Here is a 24,241-nt window from a genome sequence, read left to right as displayed (position 1 = left end):
ATCCCCAATCTACCCTCACCTCAGTCCCTCTGGGGATACTTGTGGTAGGATCCCAACTAAGAACAGCTTTTAAATTACTGCGAGAAAATTAGCAGATATATTCTTGTTTTCACTGAAAAAAAAGATTAGCATAGGTTAGTGTAATAGTATAGGATTAGCATAAGTCAAGATACAGGGTCACATTAACCCGTAATGTAATTTGTGAATCCTGTTTCGCAGAAATTTAAAATCGTAGTAAACACGTTTGAACCCTAAGAACTATAGAGAGAATTAATCCGTCAAAATTGTTTGACATTTGATGAAGAAGGTTAAAAATGGAAGATAGTGTTAAAATACTCAATAGTCAACTGCCTGAAAATTGGGAATTAAAACAATTTGATAGCTCTTCGAGTAATTTATGGAAAGGATTTCCTTATTTTTATAGGTAGGTTATTTTGTCTTCTTGTTACACTTTTATGCCTATGTTTAAACTGAATTGTTTGTTGTCGGTTTTTTTGCTGTCTTGTTGTTGAGTAAATAGTGATAAATATCTTTTTCTGAAAGATTGTTCTAAATATAATACCCGATAAAATTCTAGTTAATTGACTTCTTGCTATCTCACAAAGGGTTTAGGTTAGGAAAATGAAACTTCCAGGGATGAATCTAAAGACTAAAGTATGTCCTGGGAAGGTATTTTGAAGCAACTACCTCCACTCCTTCTCCCTCTAAAGGGCCCTGACCTTTGATGACCTTTAAAAATATGTGTGTTATAAAAGTGAAACCTTGCAAAATAGATCTTCTGCTTAATTGAAGTACAACAAAAGACTAGAATTTTACCGAAAAAAGAAAAGCAAAAGGGATGAAACCCCAACAGTTTGGTCTAAGGTAAATTATTATTTTGGATATTTTAAATGTTTCTGTGTTTAAAGTTCTGGCTTTTTCTTCTTTTCCTCATCTCCCTCGGGCCCTTCACCCTCATAGATGGCCATAACATGCAGGGGTGGATCTGTAGTAAAATCTTGGGAAGGGGTGGTCAACCCCCGCGGATCCACCACTGATCACACCTTTTTTACCCCAAATATTTAATCCCGCCTCAGGATTTTACTGTTTAACTATAGAAGCTTGAAGTTTGCTGTTTACTCCCCTCCCCATCGATTTAAATGAATTTAAGGTGCTAGTAAGGTCATCATGGGTTCCAGTGATACACCAGGCAATAAATACCTCCGTTGCATGCTTCAATAATAGGAATATAGATTTTACTAATGCTTTTTCCCTCCAAATTATAGTCCCGCCTTTCTTCCTTCTCAAAATTTTTAATTTACTTAATTATGACAGGCAGTATCTTTTTTTCAAGGCTATTTTTATCAAACAGTTCGTGGTAACGAACTGTAGTAAGGAGCGACCCGGCTCAATAGTAACTAAAACTCTAAAAAACGGAATTTTGATACCAATAGTTACATCAATAGAATTACATTTTAATGCTGATTTTGAATACATAAGTTTCATCAAGTTTACTCTTACCCATCAAAAGTTACAAGCCTGAGAAAATTTGCCTTATTTTAGAAAATAGGGGAAAACACCCCCTAAAAGTCATAGAATATTAACGAAAATCACACCATCAGATTCAGCGTATCACAGAATGCTATTGCACAAGTTTCAATCTCCTGGCAGATCACGGATACCTGTTTATTTTTTATTATTTTTTTTTTTCCCAGGGGTGATTGTATCGACCTAATAGTCCTAGAATTTTGTATGAGGGCTCATTCGAACGTAATGGAAAGTTCTATTGCCCGTTTTAAGTGACAAAAAAAATGGAGGGTATTGTCTTGCATTTAATAATAAACTTCTCTCTCTCTCTCTCTCTCTCTCTCTCTCTCTCTCTCTCTCTCTCTCTCTCTCTCTCTCTCTCTCTCTCTCTCTCTCTCTCTCTCCCTCGCTCTCTTTCTCTCTAACTCTCTCTCTCTCTCTCTCTCTCTCTCTCTCTCTCTCTCTCTCTCTCTCTCTCTCCCTCTCTCTCCCTCTCCCTCCCCTCTCTCTCAAAAGAAAACAAAAATATGAAAAATGTAAAATCTTAAAGTAAAATGAAGGAGGGGGCTAGCCCCCTCCTTAACACCTTGCTGTTCATGCTAATGTTTTTTGGCATTGTTTAAAAAAGTTGCTTATTTTTTTAATTAAGGCAGGATGCACTCTCAAGGAATCGTCCTATACCTCCCATGTTAAACATTTAGAGTTTGCCTGATGTTCCCGAATTAGTTATTTTGGCGGTTTTTATGTCAATAGAAATATTAAAATCTGGTGAATATATTGATTTAATCAAATCTTAAAGCCAACAAGTTTTTTTTTTATAATTCCAAAATGATTGTAAAACTGTTTTGGGTTTGCATTCTAGATTGCTATACTTGACACTGTTGTGGTGGGGTATCAAAAATAGAGCAAAAAATTTTCTATTCAACAATCAGAAACTTATTTCTATAATATATACGCCCTGGCTGCAGTCCCTTCAAATACTTTACATATTTGTGTTCCGAAGTCAAAAATTCCCCTCAAAAGACTAGATCCAGCTGTAATCGGAGCGTGTGAGAATGCGTAAATTGCACAAAGGGACTAGCCACTCGGATTTTTCAGGAGCGATTCGGTCAAGTATTAGTTAGTTGTAACCTGTTTAAACAGAGTCTAGAGAATAAGTAGCGTACAGACATCAAACTGCTGGTTAATAAACACATACAAAAATTATATTGTATAAATAATTACAAGAAGAATTGCTAAGGATAATCTGCACCTAATCGTAATTTGAGTTAAAATCCCCTTAAATTCAACCTTCTTATGTTTGTTTAGTTGAAGCGATGAAGAAAAGTGATACCAATGTATTTGACCAAGTTGCTGCCTAAGAAAAGAATTGACTAGGGAGTTAAATGTTTGGACTTTGGCTAGGCCTTATGCAACCCTCGTGTTTCAGGAGTCGTCTTAAAAGACTTAAGATAACATTTGAACTTTAGCGTAAAGACCGAGGTGTAGAGGAGGGGACAAGCCCCCTTGTATGCGTATTAATAATAATATTTTTTAAATAACGCCGGGAAATCTGGCTCCACTCCTACGAAAAAAATCCCCCTCCCCACGGACATCCTCTGGAAAACTCAATCCTGGCAAAACTTTATCCCGGTCAATTACCCTTAACAACTCCATGAGCACAATTGAGTCAGGGAAGAGAAAGCAAGACATAAATTTCCCCTGAAAAGTTCACCCTGGAACATTTCCTCCATGGAAAATTCTCACCGTGCAAAGTTCTCCCATAAAAATCCGTCCTCCCCCCCCCCCCCGCCATAAAAATGTATGCATACATACCAAAATACTTATCAAACAGTTCGTGGTAATGAACTGTAGTAAGGAGCGACCCGGCTCAATAGTAACCAAAACAATATATAAGTTTCATCAATTTTAGTCTTACCCATCGAAAGTTACGAGCCTGAGAATATTTGCCTTATTTTAGAAAATAGGGGAAAATATCCCCTAAAAGTCATATAATCGTAACGAAAATCACACCATCAGATTCAGCGTATCAGAGAACCGTATTGGAGAAGTTTCAAGCTGTTATCTACAAAAATGTTGAATTTTGTATTTTTTGCCAGAAGGCATATCACGGATGCCTGTTAATTTGTTTGTTTGTTTTTGTTTTTTCCCCCTGGGGTGATCGTATCGACCCTTTTGTCCTAGAATGTTGCAAGAGGGCTCATTCTAAAGGAAATGAGAAGTTCTAGTGCCCTTTTTAAGTGACTGAAAAAATTGAAGGGCACCTGGGCCCCCTCCCACGCTAATTATTTTCCAAAGTCAACGGATAAAAATTCTGAGATAGCCATTTTATTCAGCGTAGTCGAAAAACCTTATAACTATGTCTTTGGGGACGACTTACTCCCCCACAGTCCCCGTGGGAGGGGCTACAAGTTACAAACTTTGACCAGTGCTTACATATAGTAATGGTTATTGGAAAGTGTACAGACGTTTTCGGGGGGATTTTTCAGTTAGGAGGAGGGGCTGAGAAGAGGGGGACATGTTGGGGGAACTTTCCATGGAGGAATTTGTCATGGGGGAAGAAAATTTCCATGAAGGGAGCGCAGGATTTTCTAGCATTATCTAAAAGACACAATTAAATAGTAAATATGAAAAAGTTTTTTCAATTAAAACTTAAAACGAACAGAAATTATTACGCATATGAGGGGCTCACCTCCTCCTAATACCTCGCTCTTTACGCTAAAGTATTTTTAGTAATTTCAACTATTTATTCTACGGATTTTGTGATTAGAGGTACTGACGTGGGGGTGAACCCCTCATATGTGTAATAAAAACATGAGAATACAAAAGTTCGTTACGTAAGCTAATTTATAAGTTACGTATATCTGTTGCTAATAAAAACAGTCGTAAAAAATTAGAAGTTCTAGTTGCCTTTTTAAGTAACCAAAAAATCGAAGGGCAACTAGGTGTTGGAGTGGCGCAAAGTGCCACCCAAACAGCTAGTATGTAATAAAAACATGAGAATACAAAAGTTCGTTACGTAAGCTAATTTATAAGTTACGTATGTCTTTTGCTAATAAAAACAGTCGTAACAAATTAGAAGTTCTAGTTGCCTTTTTAAGTAACCAAAAAATCGAAGGGCAACTAGGCTTCCTCCCCGCTCCTTTTTTTCTCAAAATCATTCGATCAAAACTATGAGAAAGCCATTTAGCCAAAAAAAATTGCAAATTTCGTTTTAATTATTCCTTTGCGGAGAGCCAAAATCAAAACATGCCTTGATTCAAAAACGTTCAAAAATTAAATTAAAAAAAAAAAAAAATTTACTGAAAATAAGGAGCGACATTAAAACATAAAACGAACAGAAATTACTTCGTATATGAAAAGGCTGCTTCCTCATCAACGCCCCGCTCTTTACGCTACAGTTTGATTCTTTCTATCAACTCTACTTTTTAAAACAGTAAAAAAAACTTTAGCGTAAAGAGCGGGGCGTTGATGAGGAAGCAGCCCTTTTCATATACGAAGTAATTTCTGTTCGTTTTATGTTTTAATGTCGCTCCTTACTTTCAGTTAAAAAAACTTTTTTATTTTTATTTAATACTATACAAATATTATACTTAAACAATAGTAAATTTTCATAACTTGACCTCTCTTGGGGGCCGTGGTGGATCATATTATCTCCAAAGACACAGTTATTAGGCCTTTCAATTATGTTATCTCCTTTTTACCGTGGGATAAAAAGTCAAATAAACACGCATCCGTTATCTTTCTTCTGGCGAAAGTACAAAATTCCGCATTTTTGTAGATAGGAGCTTTAAACTGATGGTGCAATCTTTGTTATGATTCTATTAATTTTAGGGAGGTCTTTCCCCTTTTTTTGAAAATCAGGCATATTTTCTTAGGGTCGTTACCTTTGATGTATATAAAGAAACTTAATAAAACTTATCTATTTAAAATCAATATTAAAATTTGATTCTTTCTATACATCTATTGGTATCAAAATTTCGTTTTTTAGAGTTTCGGTAACTATTGAGCCGGGTCGCTCCTTACTTACAGTTCGTTACCGCAAACTGTTTGATCAAGATGAAACGATGATGGAAATCTTCTTTCATAAAAAAATGCTTATGCAGGAGGAAAGATGAGTTATTGCACCTGCGTTTCGCTTAAGAACCAGGCATAAGATATTTACTCGAAAGCAATATTTCTTTTTTTATGCTTATATTGGTGGTGTCAGTATTAAATAGTTGTGATCGGACGCATTGATGAAACTTAAAACGAATAGAAATTATTACGTAAATGAAGGGTGTTACCTCCTCCTCAACACCTCGACTTGGTATTAACCAAGTGACATATAGCAATCGCCAATTCTGTCGGTCTGTCGGTCCCAGTTTTGCTACTTTAGGCACTTCCAGGTAAAGTAAGGACGATGAAATTTGCCAAGCGTATCAGGGACCGGACCAGATTAAATTAGAAATGGTCGTTTTACCGATTTGACCATCTGGGGGGGGGGTGGTGGTGGGCCGGTTAATTCGAAAAAAAATTGAAAAAATGAAGTATTTTTAACTTATGAGCGGGTGATGGGATCTTAATGAAATTTGATGATTGGAATGATATTGTGTCTCAGAGCTCTTATTTTAAATCCCGACCGGATCTGATGACATTGGGGGGAGATGGAGGGGGGAAACCTAAAATCTTGGAAAATACTTAGAGTGGAGGGATCGGGATGAAACTTGATGGAAGAAATAAGCACAAGTCCCAGATACATGATTGACATAATCGGAACGGATCCGCTCTCTTTGGGGTAGTTGGGGGGGATTCTGAAAAATTAGAAAAAATGAGGTATTTTTTAACTTACGAACGGGTGATCGGACCTCAATGAAATTTGATGTTTAGAAGGATGTCGTGTCTTTGAGCTCTTATTTTAAATCCCAGCCGGATCTGGTGACATTGGGGGCGGGGGGGGGGGGGAGTTGGGAGGGGAAACCTAAAACTTGGAAAACACTTAGAGTGGAGGGATCGGGATGAAACATGGTGGGAAAAATAAGCATAAGTTCTAGATACATGATTGACATAACCAGAACGGATCAGCTCTCTTTGGGGTAGTTGGGGAATGGGGGGTTAATTATCAAAAATTAGAAAAAATGAGGTGTTTTTAACTTACGAACGGGTGATCGGATCTCAATGAAATTTGATATTTAGAAGCATATCGTGTCTCAAAGCTCTTATTTTAAATCCTGACCGGATCTGGTGACATTGGGGGAAGTTTGGGGTGGGGGAACCTAAAATCATGCAAAACGCTTAGATTGGAGGGATCGGGATGAAACTTGGTGGGAAAAATAAGCAGAAGTTTTACATACATGATTTACATAATTGGAACGGATCCGCTCTATGGGGGGGGGGGGGGGTTGTTAATTCTGAAAAATAAGAAAAAATTACGTATTTCTAACTTACGAAGGAGTGATCGGATCTTCATGAAACTTCATATTTGGAAGTATCTTGTCACTCAGATCTCTTATTTTAAATCTCAACCGGATCAATTGTAATTGGAAGGGGGCAGTTGGGGGACCGGAAATCTTAGAAAATACTTAAAGCGGTGAGATCAGGATGAAACTGGATGAGAAGAATAGAAACCTGTCTAAGATACGTGACTGACATAATCGGACCGGATCTTCTCTCTCTCGTGGAGTTGGGGGGGGGGGTAATTTTGAAAATTGAGGTATTTGTAACTTACGAAAGGGTGACTAGATCTTAATGGGATTTGATATTTAGAAGGATCTTGTGCTTTAAAGTTTTAATTTTAAATTCCGACTAGATCCTGTGACATTGGGGGGAGTTGGAGGGGGACCCGGAATTCTTGGAAAACGTGAAAATTGGGGTATTTTTATCTTACGAATAGATGATCGGATCTTAATGAAATTTTATTTTTAGAAGGAATTCTTGTCTCAGAGCTCTTATTTCAAATCCCGACCAGATGTTTTGACATTGGGGGGAGTTGGAGGGGGAAATCTTGGAAAAACACTTGGAGTGGAGGAATTGGGATGAAGCTTGGTGGATAGAACAAACAAATTCCCTTGATACGTGATTGACCGAATCTTACTGGATTCGCTCTCTTTGGAGGAGTTTTGGGGAGGGGTTCAGTGATTTGGCGAGTTTGGTGCTTCTGGACGTGCTAGGACGATGAAAATAGGTAGGCGTGTCAGGGAGCTGCACAATTTGAGTTGATAAAGTCGTTTTCCCAGATTCGACTATCTGGGGGGCTAAAGGGAGAGGAAAAATTAGACATAAATAGGTATTTATAACTTACGAGTGGGTGATCGGATCTTAATGAATTTTGATATTTAGAAGGACATCGTGACTCAGAGCTCTTATTTTAAATCCTGACCGGCATTAAGCCTCTTATTTTCCTTTTTAAATCAATCTATTGATTCATAGAATTTTGTTAGAGCTCATACCATATGATCTCTTGTCTCTTAGCTCTTCTCGCCTCGTCACAAGTGCCATATGAGCTGTTAGCTCTTGTTCTTGGAACTGATACTTTATGTAGCATTTTTGAGCCGCTTTTTCGCCTCTCTCTGCCACTTTGGCTGACTTAGTCAAGTGTGATTTTCACACGACAATTCTACATGTTTAAATGTATCATTGTTATTTGAATGAACTTTATCTCTTTTTTTGCTGATTGTATTTTGTTTGTTATTGATTTATCTGTTTTTGTTCAATTTTTTCTTTCTTTTTTTTGTAAGTGGCCCTAGTTGGTCTTATGTTTAATAATAAATAAATGAATAAATTTTGTCGGAACATAGGGTTCTATGGGATTTTCGTCATGTTCTCGTGTCTATAATAAATTATTTTCGGTTTTGATGGGGTTTAGCCATTACAATTTTACAGGCATACAGAATATGGATACATGTCAAGACCAGGTCTTGGAGACCCTTTTATCCTTCAGTCCTGCAAGGCGGACTTTGTACCACATTCGTCTGATGTTAATATTACATCATTCCCAAAAGCAGGTTGGTCTTTTCTTCTAAACCGTAGCATTTCAGCTGTTTTCGGTAGACTTATTGAATTAGTGGGAATTAGCAGTATTAGGCTTTTTTTTTATTAATGTTTATGCTACTTTTTGATTAGAATTTCTTCTGTCTATGTTGAATTTATTCTGTCTGTTCTTCTGTCAACCACTCTCATCGTCTTAATTGACTTCAATTTTTTCTATTTCAAATTTAAAAAAACTGAATTTTCATTCAAAAAAAAGATAAGAATTCTAATAAATCTACGGAGAGCCTGCGTAATCATATAATCAATCTGTACAAGTTTAACCTTTTTAGTCGAGATTTTTTCTCATCCGGTTTATGGTTTACTCTTCAATTTTTCATTAATTGGTATGTGAGGGATTTGGATATGCTTCGATACATATGCAGAAGGTTACAAAAACAGTTTCAGGCGCCCTGAAATTATGACAACCGTGGAAGAAAAACCTAGGTTTTCACGTGAAAACAGTCCCATATACAGCACAATTGGAAGTGACGATAAATGGAACATTTTTGGTCAGTGACGGAGACCCTCAAAACAGGCATTGTACATAGACAGGCACTGTCTATCTTCTTTTTTGGGTACAACATTTCACGGTTTTGCTACTGTCTTCGAATTTCTGCTGTTTGCTTGGGAGTGAAAGCGCGTAAAATCAGAGACCTTCCTATGGAAATTCAAATTCTAGCATTATTTTCCAATCCAAGATCAAACAGGAGTAGGGGTATAGCTCCAATATTTTTATTGAGGGGGTTGCCCCTCAAAGTGACGCCACTGGTCAAGAGTAACCAGACTGATCTCTATTTTCCTGGGATTTCTAAGTTTTTCTCTGCATCTGCTCTACGCATCTGTGACTGCAGTTTTAATCAAACTTCATTAGGGTTCAGCATGTATATACTTAACAATTTACTTTAAAGGAGGGGCAACTTGAAAGAAAAATTAAAAGAAAATGTAAAAAATTGTAGGGGACCATGAGATTTCGGGAGAGGGGCTGATTTAAAAGCCTTCATTGTCTGGTGGTTTAAAATCATGGTACATGTAATAAGTGACCATTGAGTTTAGTTCTACCAGCTAATCTTAGAAAAATTCAAGCAGTCTGATAGTTGGGTAGATTATAACAAGCAGGACTACCTCAGAATCTGGTATATTCAGTGAACATTCTTTGTCCCACATTTACGGTAGATTCATTGACAAGACTGGCCAAAGAATATTTCGTCCTCATACCTATTTGGCATGTCAGGGAGCGACCTAGCTGAGGACTTGCCTCCTACATTCGAAGCACTACATGTATGATTTTTGAGCCAGCACCCGTTTTTGGTCACCGAAAGGTTGTCTATCTACGGAGTTTTGCGGATCTTGTCTTAAAAGTGTCGTGTATTTCAATATGGTTATGCAAAGTTTCACCTGATGGGAGCTTGTACTGCTTGATATCGCCGTTCCATGTTAAGAAATCCCAGCAGAGACTTCTATCGGACTATTCCTTGGGAGGGGGTGTAAGGGTCCTGACCCTCGCCTCCTGAGAAATCTTAGCATGTATGTACTTTCAAACATATTTTTTATTTTCTTTAAAATTGTTCTATGTCAGCAGTTTTTATGGCACTTGGTATTAACCAAAGTGACATATAGCGATCGCAAATTCTGTCGGTCTGTCCCGGTTTTGCTACTTTGGGCACTTCCAGGTAAGCTAGGACGATAAAATTTGGCAGACGTATCAGGGACCGGACCAGATTAAATTAGATGGAGTCATTTTCCCGATTTGACCATCTGGAGGGGGAGCGGGGGGCTAGTTAATTCGGAAAGAATAGAAAAAAATGAAGTATTTTTAACTTACTAACGGGTGATGGGATCTTAATGAAATTTGATGTTTAGCAGGATATCGTGTCTCAAAGCTCTTATTTAAAATTCCGACCAGATCCGGTGACATTGGCGGGAGTTAGAGGGGGGAACTTAAAATCTTGGAAAACGCTTATAGTGGAGGGATCGGGATGAAACTTTGTGGGAAAAATAAGCAGGAGTCCTAGATACGTGATTGACATAACCAGAATGGATCTGCTCTGTTTTGGGAAGTTGGGGGGGAGGGTTGATTCTGAAAAATCAGAAAAAAATGAGGTATTTTTAACTTACGAACGGGCTGATCGAATCTGAATGAAATGTGATATTTAGAATGGATATCAAGTCTCAAAGCTCTTATTTTAAATCCCGACCGGATCTGGTGACATTAGGAGGAGTTTGGGGGGTCAAACCTAAAATCTTGGAAAACGCTTAGAGTGGAGGGATCGAGATGAAACATTGGTGGGAAAAAAGAAGCAAGTCCTAGATACGTGATTAATATAATCGGAACAGATATGCTCTATTTGGGGGAGTCGGGAGGGGAGGTTTAATTCTGAAAAATTTGAAAAAAATGACGTATTTTTAACTTACGAAGGAGTTATCGGATATTCATGAAACTTTATATTTAGAAGGACCTCGTAAGTCAGATCTCTTATTTTAAATCTCAACTGGATCCAGCGTCATTTCTTGGGGGGGGGGCAGTTGGGGGGGGACTGAAAATCTTAGAAAATACTTAAAGCGGAGAGATCAGGATGAAACTGGATGGGAAGAATAAAAACAAGTTTAAGATACGTGACTGACATAACCGGACCGGATCTGCTCTCTTTGGTGCAGTTGGGGGCTGGGAATAATTCGGAAAAATTAGAAAAAATGAGGTATTTGTAACTTACGAACGGGTGATCAAATCTTAATGAAATTTGATGTTTGGAAGGATATTGTGTCTCAGAGCTCTTGTTTTAAATCCCGACCGGATCAGGTGACATTGGGGGGAGTTGAGAGGGGGAAACCTAAAATTTGGAAAACGCCTAGAGTGGAGGGATCGGGATGAAACTTGGTGGGAAAAATAAGCACAAGTCCTAGATACATGATTGACATAAAAGGAACGGATCCGCTCTCCTTGGAATAGTTGGGGGCGGGTTAATTCTGAAAAATTAGAAAAAATGAGATATTTTTAACTTAACAACGGGAGATCGGATCTCAATGAAATTTAATATTTAGAAGGGTATCGTGTGTCAGAGCTCTTACTATAAATCCCGACCGGATCTGGTGAAATTGGGGGGAGTTTGGACGGATGAACCTAAAATCATGGAAAACACTTAGAGCGGAGGGATCGGGATGAAACTTGGTGGAAAAAATAAGCAGAATTCTTAGATACGTGATTGACATAATTGGAACAGATCTGCTCTATTGGGAGGGGATAGGGTTAATTCTGAAAAATTAGAAAAAATGACGTATTTTTAACTTACGAAGGAGTGATCGGATCTTCATGAAACTTCATACTTAGAAGGACCTTGTAACTCAGATCCCTTATTTTAAATCTCAACCGGATCCAGCGTCATTTGGTGGGGGCAGTTGGGGGGGGATCGGAAATCTTAGAAAATACTTAAAGCGGAGAGATCAGGATGAAACTGGATGGTAAGAATAAAAACAATTCTAAGGTACGTGATTGACGTAACCGGACTGGACCCGCTCTCTTCGGGAAAGTTTGGGGGGTCCAGTGCTTTGGTGACAACTTCTTGATGTTCTCGGGCTGTGAAAATTCATAGGCGTGTCAGGGACCTGCACAAATTGACTTGATATAGTTGTTTTCCCCGATTCGACCATCTGGGTGGGATGGGGGGGGTTTCTTTGAAATGAGAAGAAAAATTAGAAAAAATGAGGTATTTTTAACTTACGAGTGGGTGATCGGATCTTAATGAATTTTGATATTTCGAAGGATTTTGTGTCTGAGAGCTCTCAATTTAAATCCCGACCGGCGTTTAGCCTATCATTCTCCTTTTAAATCAATCTATTGATTCTTAGAATTTTGTTAGAGCTCATACCATCTGAGCTCTTGGCTCTTCCAACCTCGTCAAAAGTGCCACACGAGCTCTGGGCTCTTGTTATATCTTCCCATTTTTATATAAATTTGTCTTGATAAATTCATCATAAGGCGCCTTGTGATACCCAAAATCTATATTTTTGGTGCCATTGGTTGAATAGAAAGGCTGGGAAGAATGAAATGGGTGCTTTCATAGTCGCTATAGTTTAAAAGTCTAAACCTAAGGTTTGCAAACCCCTTTCTTGCATACTCTCCCTCCCATCCGCCTAGTAAGTTTCATAAATTCTGGATGACTAACAGAAGGAACAGGCTGCTACAACATCATGGAGGTTTAATGGTGGTTTAATGGTGGAGGTTTAATGGTTTAATGGTTCAAATTGTTTAATGGTGGTTTTATTGCTTTTGTTCATATCTGCGTGCTCTTTGTAAATCTGTTTCAGCCAATCCGTCATAAACTACCATATGGGACGAAAAATGGCATTTTTGTTGTAATTTTTGGAGTAGGCCTAGCAATTGTGGGAACCATGAAATGGCTACCATCAAAATATTTTTGTTTCTTTAAGTTTTATGTTTGCCTACAAAAATGAGACATTTCAGCCAGAATTTTATTTATTTATTATCACTGTGCTCATTGTTTTACATAAATATTTAAGCTAACGACAACATGATTAAAATTCAGTTGCAAGAATCCCGTACTAAAACAAATAAATAAATAAACAAGAGCCAAAAGCTCATATGACACTTGTGACGAGGTCGGAAGAGCCAAGAGCTTCTTCCCACTATGTTTCGTTTTGATCTCTCCACTCTAGGAGTTTTCCAAGATTTCCTGTTTCCCCTCCAACTCCCCCCAATGTCACCGGATCCGGTTGGGATTTAAAATAAGAGCTCTTAAGACACGAGATCCTTCTCAAATTTCATTAAGATTCGATAAGATTCGAAATATCTTATTTTTTCTAATTTTTCCGAATTAACCGTCCTTCTGCTAGCCCCCCCCCCCAGATCGTCAAATCGGGGAAGCGACTATTTCTAATTTAATCTGGTCGAGTTCCTGATACACCCTGCCAACTTTCAGCGACCACTGTAGTAATCACGTATCTAAATTCGGATCGTCTTCATGTAAAAAATGGGGGTGGTTCGAGATTCGAATCTGAGACCTCTCGTACCCTAAGCGAGAATCATACCCCAAGACCACAAGCCAAACTTAAGAAGAACAATCATTTGTTTTATTGACAAATAAAATTCTTCTCAACTATCCTGTTCGCTAGCTCACCCCCCCCCCCAGATGGTCGAATCGAAGAAGAGACTATTTTTAGTTTGATCTAGTCTTGTCCGTGATATGCCTGCTAATTTTCATCGTCCTAGCTTATCTGGAAGTGCCCAAACTAGTACATCCCCCCATCTGGTTACGTCAATTACGTATCTACGACATTTGCTTCTTCTACCCACCAAGTTTCATCCCGATCTCTCCACTCTAAACGTTTTCCAAGATTTCCATTTTTCTCCTCCAACTCCCCCCAATGTCACTGGATCCGGTCAGGATTTAAAATAAGAGCTCTGAGACGCGATATCCTTCTAAGTATTAAGTTTCTCTAAGATCCAATCACCCATTCGTAAGTTAAAAATACCTCATTTTTTCTAATTTTTCCGAATTACAAATTAGGCACCCCCCAGCTCTCCCAAAGAGACCGTATCCCGTCCGGTTATGTCAATAACGTATCTAGGACATGTACTTATTTTTCCCACCAAGTTTCATCCTGATCTCTAACTCTAAGTGTTTTCCAAGATTTCTGGTCCCCCCCCTGACTCATCCCAATGACACTGGATCCGGTAGGGATTTAAAATAAGAGGTCTGAGTTACAAGGTCCTTCTAAATATCAAATTTCATTTAGTCTCGATCACTTGTTCGTAAGTTAAAAATACCTCATTTTCTATTTTTTTCGAATTACCACCCCCCCCCCCCCGACTCTGCCAAAGAGATAGGATCCGTTACGGTTATGTCAATCACTTATCAGGACTTGGGCTTATCATTGTCACCAAGTTTCATCTCGATCACTCTACTCTAAGCTTTTTCTAAGATTTCAGGTTTCCCCCTCCAACTCCCCCCAACGTCACCAAATCTGGTCGGAATTGAAAAGAAGAACTCTGTGACACGATATCCATCTAAATATCAAATTTCATTAAGATCTGATCACCCGTTCGTAAGTTGAAAATACCTCATTTTTTCTTATTTTTCCGAATTAATCGTCCCCCCCCCCCCACTCCTCCCCAGATGGTCGAATTGGAGAAACGACTATTTCTAATTTAATCCGGTCGGGATTTAAAATAACAGCTCTGAGACACGATTTCCTTCTAAATATCAAACTTCATTAAGATCCGATAACCTGTTCGTTAGTTAAAAATACCTCATTTTTTCTAATTTTTCCAAATTAACTGTCCCCCACTCCCCCCAGATTGTCAAATCGGGGAAAAGACTTTCTAATTTAATCTGGTCTGGTCCCTGATACGCCTGCCAAATTTCATCGTCCTAGCTTATCTGGAAGTGCACAAACTAGCGAAACCGGGACAAACAGACCAACAGAATTTGCGATCGCTATATGTCACTTGGTGAATACCAAGTGTCGCAAAAGCAGGGGAAAACTTTTCAGCAAAATATTTGATAAAGTAAAAGCAGTTCGAAATTCTATTCAAAGAGGAACTTTCCAATGGGGTGTACGAGACGAAATATCTTTCCATAGGCGTTACCAAGTGATAATATTTCATAACTAGTTTCTTCAGTCTTACTGCTTTACCATTTCAAGCACAAATGAAAGAGCAAATGAAACAGCAAAACATTTTTGTTGCACTGGGGAGTTTTCTTTAATTTCTTTTTATGAGTCACAAGTGCCATATGAGCTCTTAGCTATTGTTATTTAAGGACAGGTCAAATAAATCCATGAGCCTAAAGGCGATTTCTGTTGAGCTAGCGAATTTTTCAACCTGTCCACTCAGTTAACCTTTTATTCGAAGCTACTCGCCTGGAGCTACTTTCTTAACTGTTACTAAATTCATTTTTTAAATAAAGAATTAAAGATCTATTTCATCTGTTTTTTCTACAAAAAGAAACGACACTGCTTTTATTTTTTTTCTGCTCTAACTTTTTTTTCCTATAATTCTTGCACGGCTTCTTAGTGCAGCTCCTTCACAAACGGTTGAGGTGTCTTATTTCCCCTAGATTGGAGGTGATTAGAAATTATATAAAAAAAAATAAGTTTTCAACTGGAACTAAGGACCAACATTAAAACTTAAAAAAAAAACAGAGATTAATCTGTATAAATAAACAAGTACATAGGAGCATGGTTTCTAAATCAAATTTAATTAATCAAATAGATTATTTGACCAATTAAATCAATAATTATAATTATATCAAAAAGATTAATTTATAAAAACAGTTTTTCCGAGGAAAGTAAAGAGCGAATTTGAAAATTGGACGGACAAAAATTATTACTTCACAGTCGATCTAATATATATATATATATACTAGCTGTTGGGGTGGCGCTTCGCGCCACCCCAACACCTAGTTGGTGGGGGCGCTTCGCGCCCCCCCCCAAGCCCCCCCGCGCGCGTAAGTCGTTACGCGCCATAATAGTTACGCGCCATTGTAGTTGTGTCCCTATGTCCCACCTGTGAATATAGATAGATATATATATATATGGTTTTAACTACGTAAAACTTGCGAATATACAACATTCTTTGCTGTCCCATTGTCTTTGCATATAAATAGATTGTCAGGTTTACCGACTCTTGAACATGCAACATATAATGGTCCATGGGAAAACAATCTGTATTCAGATCTATACCTCATGATTCTAATGATTGCCCTTGAGCTTTGTTGATGGTGATTGCTAATCGACCATTCCCTGTCCCGGTGTCCCGGTCGTCATTTACATCCCCCTGTTTCCTCCGGTGTCCCCGTTGTAGTTGTGTCCCTGTGTCCCGGTCGTCATTTATATTCCCTGTGTCCCGGTCGTCATTTGTATCCCGGTGTCCCGGTCTGTATATACATTCGTTTTTTAGTTTTGTTTTTCTCCTTTATTTTTTTCCTTTTTTTTTCTTTTTTAGCTTATTTAGATTTTTAGATTTTTTAGTTTTTTTATTAGTTTTTAGTTTTTTTTTCTTTTTAGTTTTTTTGTCCCGGTCGTCATTTATATCCCCCTGTTTCCCCCGGTGTCCCCGTTGTAGTTGTGTCCCTGTGTCCCGGTCGTCATTTATATTCCCTGTGTCCCGGTCGTCATTTGTATCCCGGTGTACCGGTCTGTATATACATTCGTTTTTTAGTTTTGTTTTTCTCCTATATTTTTTTCCTTTTTTTTCTTTTTTAGTTTATTTAGATTTTTAGATTTTTTAGTTTTTTTATTAGTTTTTAGTTTTTTTTCTTTTTAGTTTTTTTGTAGTTTTTACCTTCTTTTTAGTTTTGTTAATTTTTTTTTTACTTATGTCCTGGTCGTCATTTATACTCCCTATGTCCCGGTGCTTTGTTGATTGCTAATCGAACATTCCTTTTGTCCTGGTCGCTTTCTCTTTGAGTGTCGTCATTTATTTTTTTCTTTTTTAGTTCTTTTAGTTTTTACCTTTTTTAGTTTTTTTTAGTTTTTTAGATGAAATTTTTTTTTAGTTTTTTCCTTTTTTTCTTTTTAGTTTTTATTGGTTTTTACCTTTATGTTAGCTTATTTTTCAGTTTTTTCCTTTTTTTTAGTTTTTTTTTATTTTTTATTTTTTTTAGTTTTTTACCTTTTTTTAGTTTTTTTAGTTTTTTTAGTTTTTTTAGTTTTTTAGCTTTTTTACTTTTTTTATTAGTTTTTAGTTTTTTTGTAGTTTTTGCCTTTTTTCAGTTTTTTCAGTTTTTTTTTTAGTTTTTTATTGGTTTTTACCTTTATTTTAGCTTATTTTTCAGTTTTTTCCTTTTTTTTAGTTTTTTTTAGTTTTTAGTTTTTTTAGTTTTTTACCTTTTTTTTAGTTTTTTTAGTTTTTTTAGTTTTTTAGCTTTTTTATTTTTTTTATTAGTTTTTAGTTTTTTTTGTAGTTTTTGCCTTTTTTTTTAGTTTTTTTAGTTTTTTAGCTTTTTTATTAGTTTTTAGTTTTTTTTTTGTAGTTTTTGCCTTTTTTAGTTTGACAACTTATTTTTATATATATAGATAGTTTTTTTTTTTTTACTTATGTCCTGGTCGTCATTTATACTCCCTGTGTCCCGGTGCTTTGTTGATTGCTAATCGAACATTCCTTTTGTCCTGGTCGCTTTCTCTTTGAGTGTCGTCATTTATTAGTTTTTTCCTTTTTTCTTTTTAGTTTTTTATTGGTTTTTACCTTTATTTTAGCTTATTTTTCAGTTTTTTCCTTTTTTTATTTTTTTTTTATTTTTTATTTTTTTTTGTTTTTTACCTTTTTTTAGTTTTTTTAGTTTTTTTAGTTTTTTAGCTTTTTTACTTTTTTTATTAGTTTTTAGTTTTTTTTTGTAGTTTTTGCCTTTTTTTAGTTTTTTCAGTTTTTTTTTAGTTTTTTATTGGTTTTTACCTTTATAGTTTTTTTAGTTTTTTAGCTTTTTTATTTTTTTTATTAGTTTTTAGTTTTTTTTTGTAGTTTTTGCCTTTTTTTAGTTTTTTCAGTTTTGACGTCACCTGATCCAGTTTTTTCAGGTGACGTCACCTGACACATCCATCCACACATCCACAGACAGACAACTTATTTTTATATATCTACAAGCCCCCCCGCGCGCGTAAGTCGTTACGCGCCATAATAGTTACGCGCCATTGTAGTTGTGTCCCTATGTCCCACCTGTGAATATAGATAGATATATATATATATATATATGGTTTTAACTACGTAAAACTTGCGAATATACAACATTCTTTGCTGTCCCATTGTCTTTGCATATAAATAGATTGTCAGGTTTACCGACTCTTGAACATGCAACATATAATGGTCCATGGGAAAACAATCTGTATTCAGATCTATACCTCATGATTCTAATGATTGCCCTTGAGCTTTGTTGATGGTGATTGCTAATCGACCATTCCCTGTCCCGGTGTCCCGGTCGTCATTTACATCCCCCTGTTTCCTCCGGTGTCCCCGTTGTAGTTGTGTCCCTGTGTCCCGGTCGTCATTTATATTCCCTGTGTCCCGGTCGTCATTTGTATCCCGGTGTCCCGGTCTGTATATACATTCGTTTTTTAGTTTTGTTTTTCTCCTTTATTTTTTTCCTTTTTTTTTCTTTTTTAGCTTATTTAGATTTTTAGATTTTTTAGTTTTTTTATTAGTTTTAAGTTTTTTTTTCTTTTTAGTTTTTTTGTCCCGGTCGTCATTTATATCCCCCTGTTTCCCCCGGTGTCCCCGTTGTAGTTGTGTCCCTGTGTCCCGGTCGTCATTTATATTCCCTGTGTCCCGGTCGTCATTTGTATCCCGGTGTACCGGTCTGTATATACATTCGTTTTTTAGTTTTGTTTTTCTCCTTTATTTTTTTCCTTTTTTTTTCTTTTTTAGTTTATTTAGATTTTTAGATTTTTTAGTTTTTTTATTAGTTTTTAGTTTTTTTTTCTTTTTAGTTTTTTTGTAGTTTTTACCTTCTTTTTAGTTTTGTTAATTTTTTTTTTACTTATGTCCTGGTCGTCATTTATGCTCCCTATGTCCCGGTGCTTTGTTGATTGCTAATCGAACATTCCTTTTGTCCTGGTCGCTTTCTCTTTGAGTGTCGTCATTTATTTTTTTCTTTTTTAGTTCTTTTAGTTTTTACCTTTTTTAGTTTTTTTTTAGTTTTTTAGATGAAAATTTTTTTTAGTTTTTTCCTTTTTTTCTTTTTAGTTTTTATTGGTTTTTACCTTTATGTTAGCTTATTTTTCAGTTTTTTCCTTTTTTTTTAGTTTTTTTTTATTTTTTATTTTTTTTAGTTTTTTACCTTTTTTTAGTTTTTTTTAGTTTTTTTAGTTTTTTTAGTTTTTTAGCTTTTTTACTTTTTTTATTAGTTTTTAGTTTTTTTGTAGTTTTTGCCTTTTTTTAGTTTTTTCAGTTTTTTTTTTAGTTTTTTATTGGTTTTTACCTTTATTTTAGCTTATTTTTCAGTTTTTTCCTTTTTTTTAGTTTTTTTTAGTTTTTAGTTTTTTTAGTTTTTTACCTTTTTTTAGTTTTTTTAGTTTTTTTAGTTTTTTAGCTTTTTTATTTTTTTTATTAGTTTTTAGTTTTTTTTGTAGTTTTTGCCTTTTTTTTAGTTTTTTTAGTTTTTTAGCTTTTTTATTAGTTTTTAGTTTTTTTTTAGTTTTTGCCTTTTTTTAGTTTGACAACTTATTTTTATATATATAGATAGTTTTTTTTTTTACTTATGTCCTGGTCGTCATTTATACTCCCTGTGTCCCTGTGCTTTGTTGATTGCTAATCGAACATTCCTTTTGTCCTGGTCGCTTTCTCTTTGAGTGTCGTCATTTATTAGTTTTTTCCTTTTTTTTTTAGTTTTTTATTGGTTTTTACCTTTATTTTAGCTTATTTTTCAGTTTTTTCCTTTTTTTAGTTTTTTTTTATTTTTTATTTTTTTTAGTTTTTTACCTTTTTTTATTTTTTTTTTATTTTTTTAGTTTTTTAGCTTTTTTACTTTTTTTATTAGTTTTTAGTTTTTTTTGTAGTTTTTGCCTTTTTTTAGTTTTTTCAGTTTTTTTTTTAGTTTTTTATTGGTTTTTACCTTTATAGTTTTTTTAGTTTTTTAGCTTTTTTATTTTTTTTATTAGTTTTTAGTTTTTTTTGTAGTTTTTGCCTTTTTTTAGTTTTTTCAGTTTTGACGTCACCTGATCCAGTTTTTTCAGGTGACGTCACCTGACACATCCATCCATCCATCCACAGACAACTTATTTTTATATATATAGATATATATATATATATATATATATATATATATATATATATATATATATAAAACTTGTACAAATAAACCAACTAATTATCTTTTCTTATGTTTCTAGGATTATAGAAAACTAGCGCTTTACTGAAAACGTATAAGTCAAGTATAAAAACAGGAATGTTGGTTTGGGAGTCAAAAGCAAGTATGTAGCCTGACAACAATAAACTAATCTCTAAAGCTTTCCATTGTCTTACATCAGTTATGAGATCATTAACGTTCAGTATACAATTAAAATTATCTTAAAAACATTAGCGTAAAATTAAATATTTTTTTTTAATAGCCGCAAAGAAATTGAAAGCATACAGGAATATTGGATTGATTTATTAGGTAGCATTTTGGTCTCACCAGCTATAATTCCAATAGTGAGTAATATACAATCTTAAATTGTAAGAAATATGCTTTAGTATTTCTTGAAATGAAGATCAAATAAGACATAATGAACTCTGGAAATCGGATTATTTCTCTCTATACAACATTGAATTTTAAACTATGATACAAAATCTAAAGCTAGTCTATCAACCTAATACTATCAAGATGGCTTTACTTTGGACTTGTCTACAAACTAATTATGAAATGTCCTTTTCAGAACCAAAACGAGAGCCAATCATTGGACTTAACCATTGTGCAGAAGTGATTCCAAATTAAACGAAAAAAAGCAACAATCCTAAAATGGATTCTTGCTTTATCTTAAAGCGGATTGGTCCTAAAGGGGATTGATAATATTTTTATTCCGTAAAGTGTCCTTAATTGGTTTGCTTTTACTATACCAAACCTCCTATATTATTCTGTGTTTTCAGTAAAGCGCTAGTTTTTTGTAATCCTAGAAACATAGGGAAACATAATTAGTTGGTTTATTTGTGCTAGTTTTATTGGTATATATTAGACAGGCTTTGAATTGATAATATTTGTCCATTTTATGTTTCAACTTCGCTCTTTTACTTCCCTCGGAAAAACTTTGTCTCTTTAAGTTTATTCTCAGAAAATACACAAAAAGAACAAAATTTCCGCTCATAACGCTATGATAGATTGTTGAGCTCCGGAGAAAGTTGTGCAATTGGTGTAATTTTTTCTAAGTTATTGGTAAATATGGTATTTCCACTTCTACTTTTTCTAAAAGTAGGGTTTTCTTTCCGTTCAAAAGTAGGGTTTCGTGCCACAATGGATTTAATTTTTGAAATGAGAAGGAAATTCGCAAAAAATGATCACCTCCGTATACTGGGGTATTTGTGTTATTTTCTTCTTTTTTAAAACTGCCGCCTTTCCTAACAAAAAATTTCCTACTAAAAATTAATTGTTTTTTTATTTTCTAGCAATGATGCATGAGAGGCAGATTTAAAGACAAATACACATTTTATTGACAGATCCAAAAGTTTACGGGGCTTTACGCAAGAAATTCCTGTTTTGGAATATTCATCCTGTTTATTTACCAGCAAATAAATAAAATGGCATTTCTTACCGCTGAGTCTGTACAATCTTAAACCTTTTACGGCACAATTTCTAAAATGTCTCTAAAACTTAGGCATTCCTCAAATAAAATATATCTATACTTGATTATTCTTATTTTGATAATCAAATATTTTCGCTATTTTGCTTTCCATTCTTAAACAAACGCTATCTTTTCCCTTTGCATTATTACAGCCATACAAATTATTTTCCTCTGCCTCACGCGCGCCTACCCTTGATTAAATGCACATTCTTTGCTTGCAGAAATAACCTTTTCAACCTTGTAAAACAAAGAAATTCATTCTTTATTTTGCTTTCTATTCTTAAACAAACCTTATCTTTTCCTTTTGCATTATTACAGCCATATTAATTATTTCTCTCTCCCTCATGCGGGCCTACCTTTGATTAAATGCACAGCGTCTCTCTTCTTTGCTTGCAGAAATAACCTTTTCAAACTTGCAGAACAAAAAAAAATCATTCTTTGTTCTGCTTTCCATTCTTAAACAAACCTTATCTTTTTCTTTTGCATTATTACAGCCATACTAATTATTTTCCTCTGCCTCACGCACCTACCCTTGATTAAATGCACAGCGTCTCTCTTCTTTGCCTGCAGAAATAACATTTACAACCTTGCAAAACAAAGAAATTCATTTTTTGTTTTACTTTCCATTTTTAAACAAATCTTATCTTTTCCTTTTGCATTATTACAGCCATACTAATTATTTTCCTCTGCCTCACGCACCTACCCTTGATTAAATGCACAGCGTCTCTCTTCTTTGCCTGCAGAAATAACATTTACAACCTTGCAAAACAAAGAAATTCATTTTTTGTTTTACTTTCCATTTTTAAACAAATCTTATCTTTTCCTTTTGCATTATTACAGCCATACTAATTATTTTCATCTTCCTCACTCACGCCTACCCGTGTTTAATTTTTTATATTAGCACAATTTTTTTTTAAACCTGTCGCGGAATCTTGTTGCTCTTGCAAAGTTTATAACTTAATCCAGTTTCTTTTTATTCATCATAACCAAATAGATGTTGCTTAATCTATTTTGTATTTTAACTAGTAAAATCAAGCCAATCCCTTTTCAATTATCGATGACAAATTACTTTAGGCCAATTGCGGCTGGCATTTTCAGCAAATTTTAAAACATTTTTTTTTTATCAAGCGCTCTTTCCTGCTTCATTTTCAGCAATGTTGCGGAAAAACCTATTGACTAATTTGTTTTTCCAGTCCAACAACCAAATTGAAAACCACTGTTGCCTCTTTAGAAATAAAGTGAAATTTTTCCATTCAATGTTTGCAAAATATTCCAGAGAGATTAAATTATTAGGATTTGTTGGCTAATTAATTTACTTCCTGTTCTTCACTCTTCCACTCTCAGCAGTGACGTGGGAAAAGCAATGATTTTATTTACTTTTTCCACCAACCATCCAAACTGAAACTAAAACTAAAAGTAACTGTACGAATCATCCTAAACTGAAGTACTTCAGTACTAAACTGAAAGTATTCTTACAAGTACAACTAACCTCAATTTAAGAGTAAATTGTAAATTTTTTATTTCATTTTTGCTGAGAATAGCTACTGGAGACTGTAGAGTATGTTTTCTAATTGATTTACTTTTTATTTTGACAGAACCAACATATTGAGCAACATATTATCAAACAGTTCGTGGTAACGAACTGTAGTAAGGAGCGACCCGGCTCAATAGTAACCAAAACTCTAAAAAATTGAATTTTGATATCAATAGCTACATCAAAAGAATCGCATTTTAATGCTGATTTTAAATATATAAGTTTCGTCAAGTTTAGTCCTACCCATCAAAAGTTAAGAGCCTGAGAAAATTTGCCTTATTTAAGAAAATAGGGGGAAATACCCCCGAAAAGTCGTAGGATCTTAACGAAAATGACACCATCAGATTCAGCGTATCAGGGAACCCTACTGTAGAAGTTTCAAGCTCCTATCTACAAAAATGTGGAATTTTGTATTTTTTGCCAGAAGACAAATCACGGGTGCGTGTTTATTTGTTTGTTTTTTCTTTTTCCCAGGGAACATCGTATCGACCAAGTGGTCCTAGAATGTCGCAAGAGGGCTCATTCTAACGGAAATGAAAAGTTCTAGTGCCCTTTTTAAGAAACCAAAAAAATTGGAGGGCATCTAGGCCCCCTCCCACGCTCATTTTTTTCCCAAAGTCAACGGATCAAAATTTTGAGATAGCCATTTTGTTCAGCATAGTCGAAAACCATAATAACTGTGTCTTTGGGGATGACTTACTCCCCCAAAATCCCTGGGGGAGGGGCTGCAAGTTACAAACTTTGACCAGTGTTTACATATAGTAATGGTTATTGGGAAGTGTACAGACGTTTTCTGGGGGATTTTATTTTTGTTTGGGGGTGGGGCTGAGGAGAGGGGGCTATGTTGGAGGATCTTCCCTTGGAGGAATCTGTCATGGGGGAAGAAAAATTCAATGAAAAGGGCGCAGGATTTTCTAGCATTACTATAAG

The 24,241-nt window shown here is 35.3% G+C and overlaps 1 protein-coding gene across 1 annotated transcript in view; it reads left to right on the top strand.

Annotated features, from left to right (window-relative positions):
- The first annotated feature begins 244 nt into the window (after positions 1-244).
- LOC136026098 (sulfotransferase 1C4-like) overlaps positions 245-24,241 on the top strand; it is a 51,644-nt gene continuing 27,647 nt past the window's right edge. Inside the window, exons 1-2 of the mRNA XM_065702379.1 lie at positions 245-424; positions 8,368-8,489. Of these exons, the coding sequence (XP_065558451.1) occupies positions 315-424; positions 8,368-8,489 (232 nt within the window). The 5' untranslated portion in view covers positions 245-314. The remainder of the gene's footprint in view (positions 425-8,367; positions 8,490-24,241) is intronic.

The sequence above is a fragment of the Artemia franciscana genome, chromosome 4, assembly GCF_032884065.1.
Source record: "Artemia franciscana chromosome 4, ASM3288406v1, whole genome shotgun sequence".
NCBI classification, from domain to species: Eukaryota; Metazoa; Arthropoda; class Branchiopoda; order Anostraca; family Artemiidae; genus Artemia; species Artemia franciscana.
Note: the sequence above shows the minus strand (reverse complement) of the source record. Positions and strands in the feature narration are given on the sequence as shown.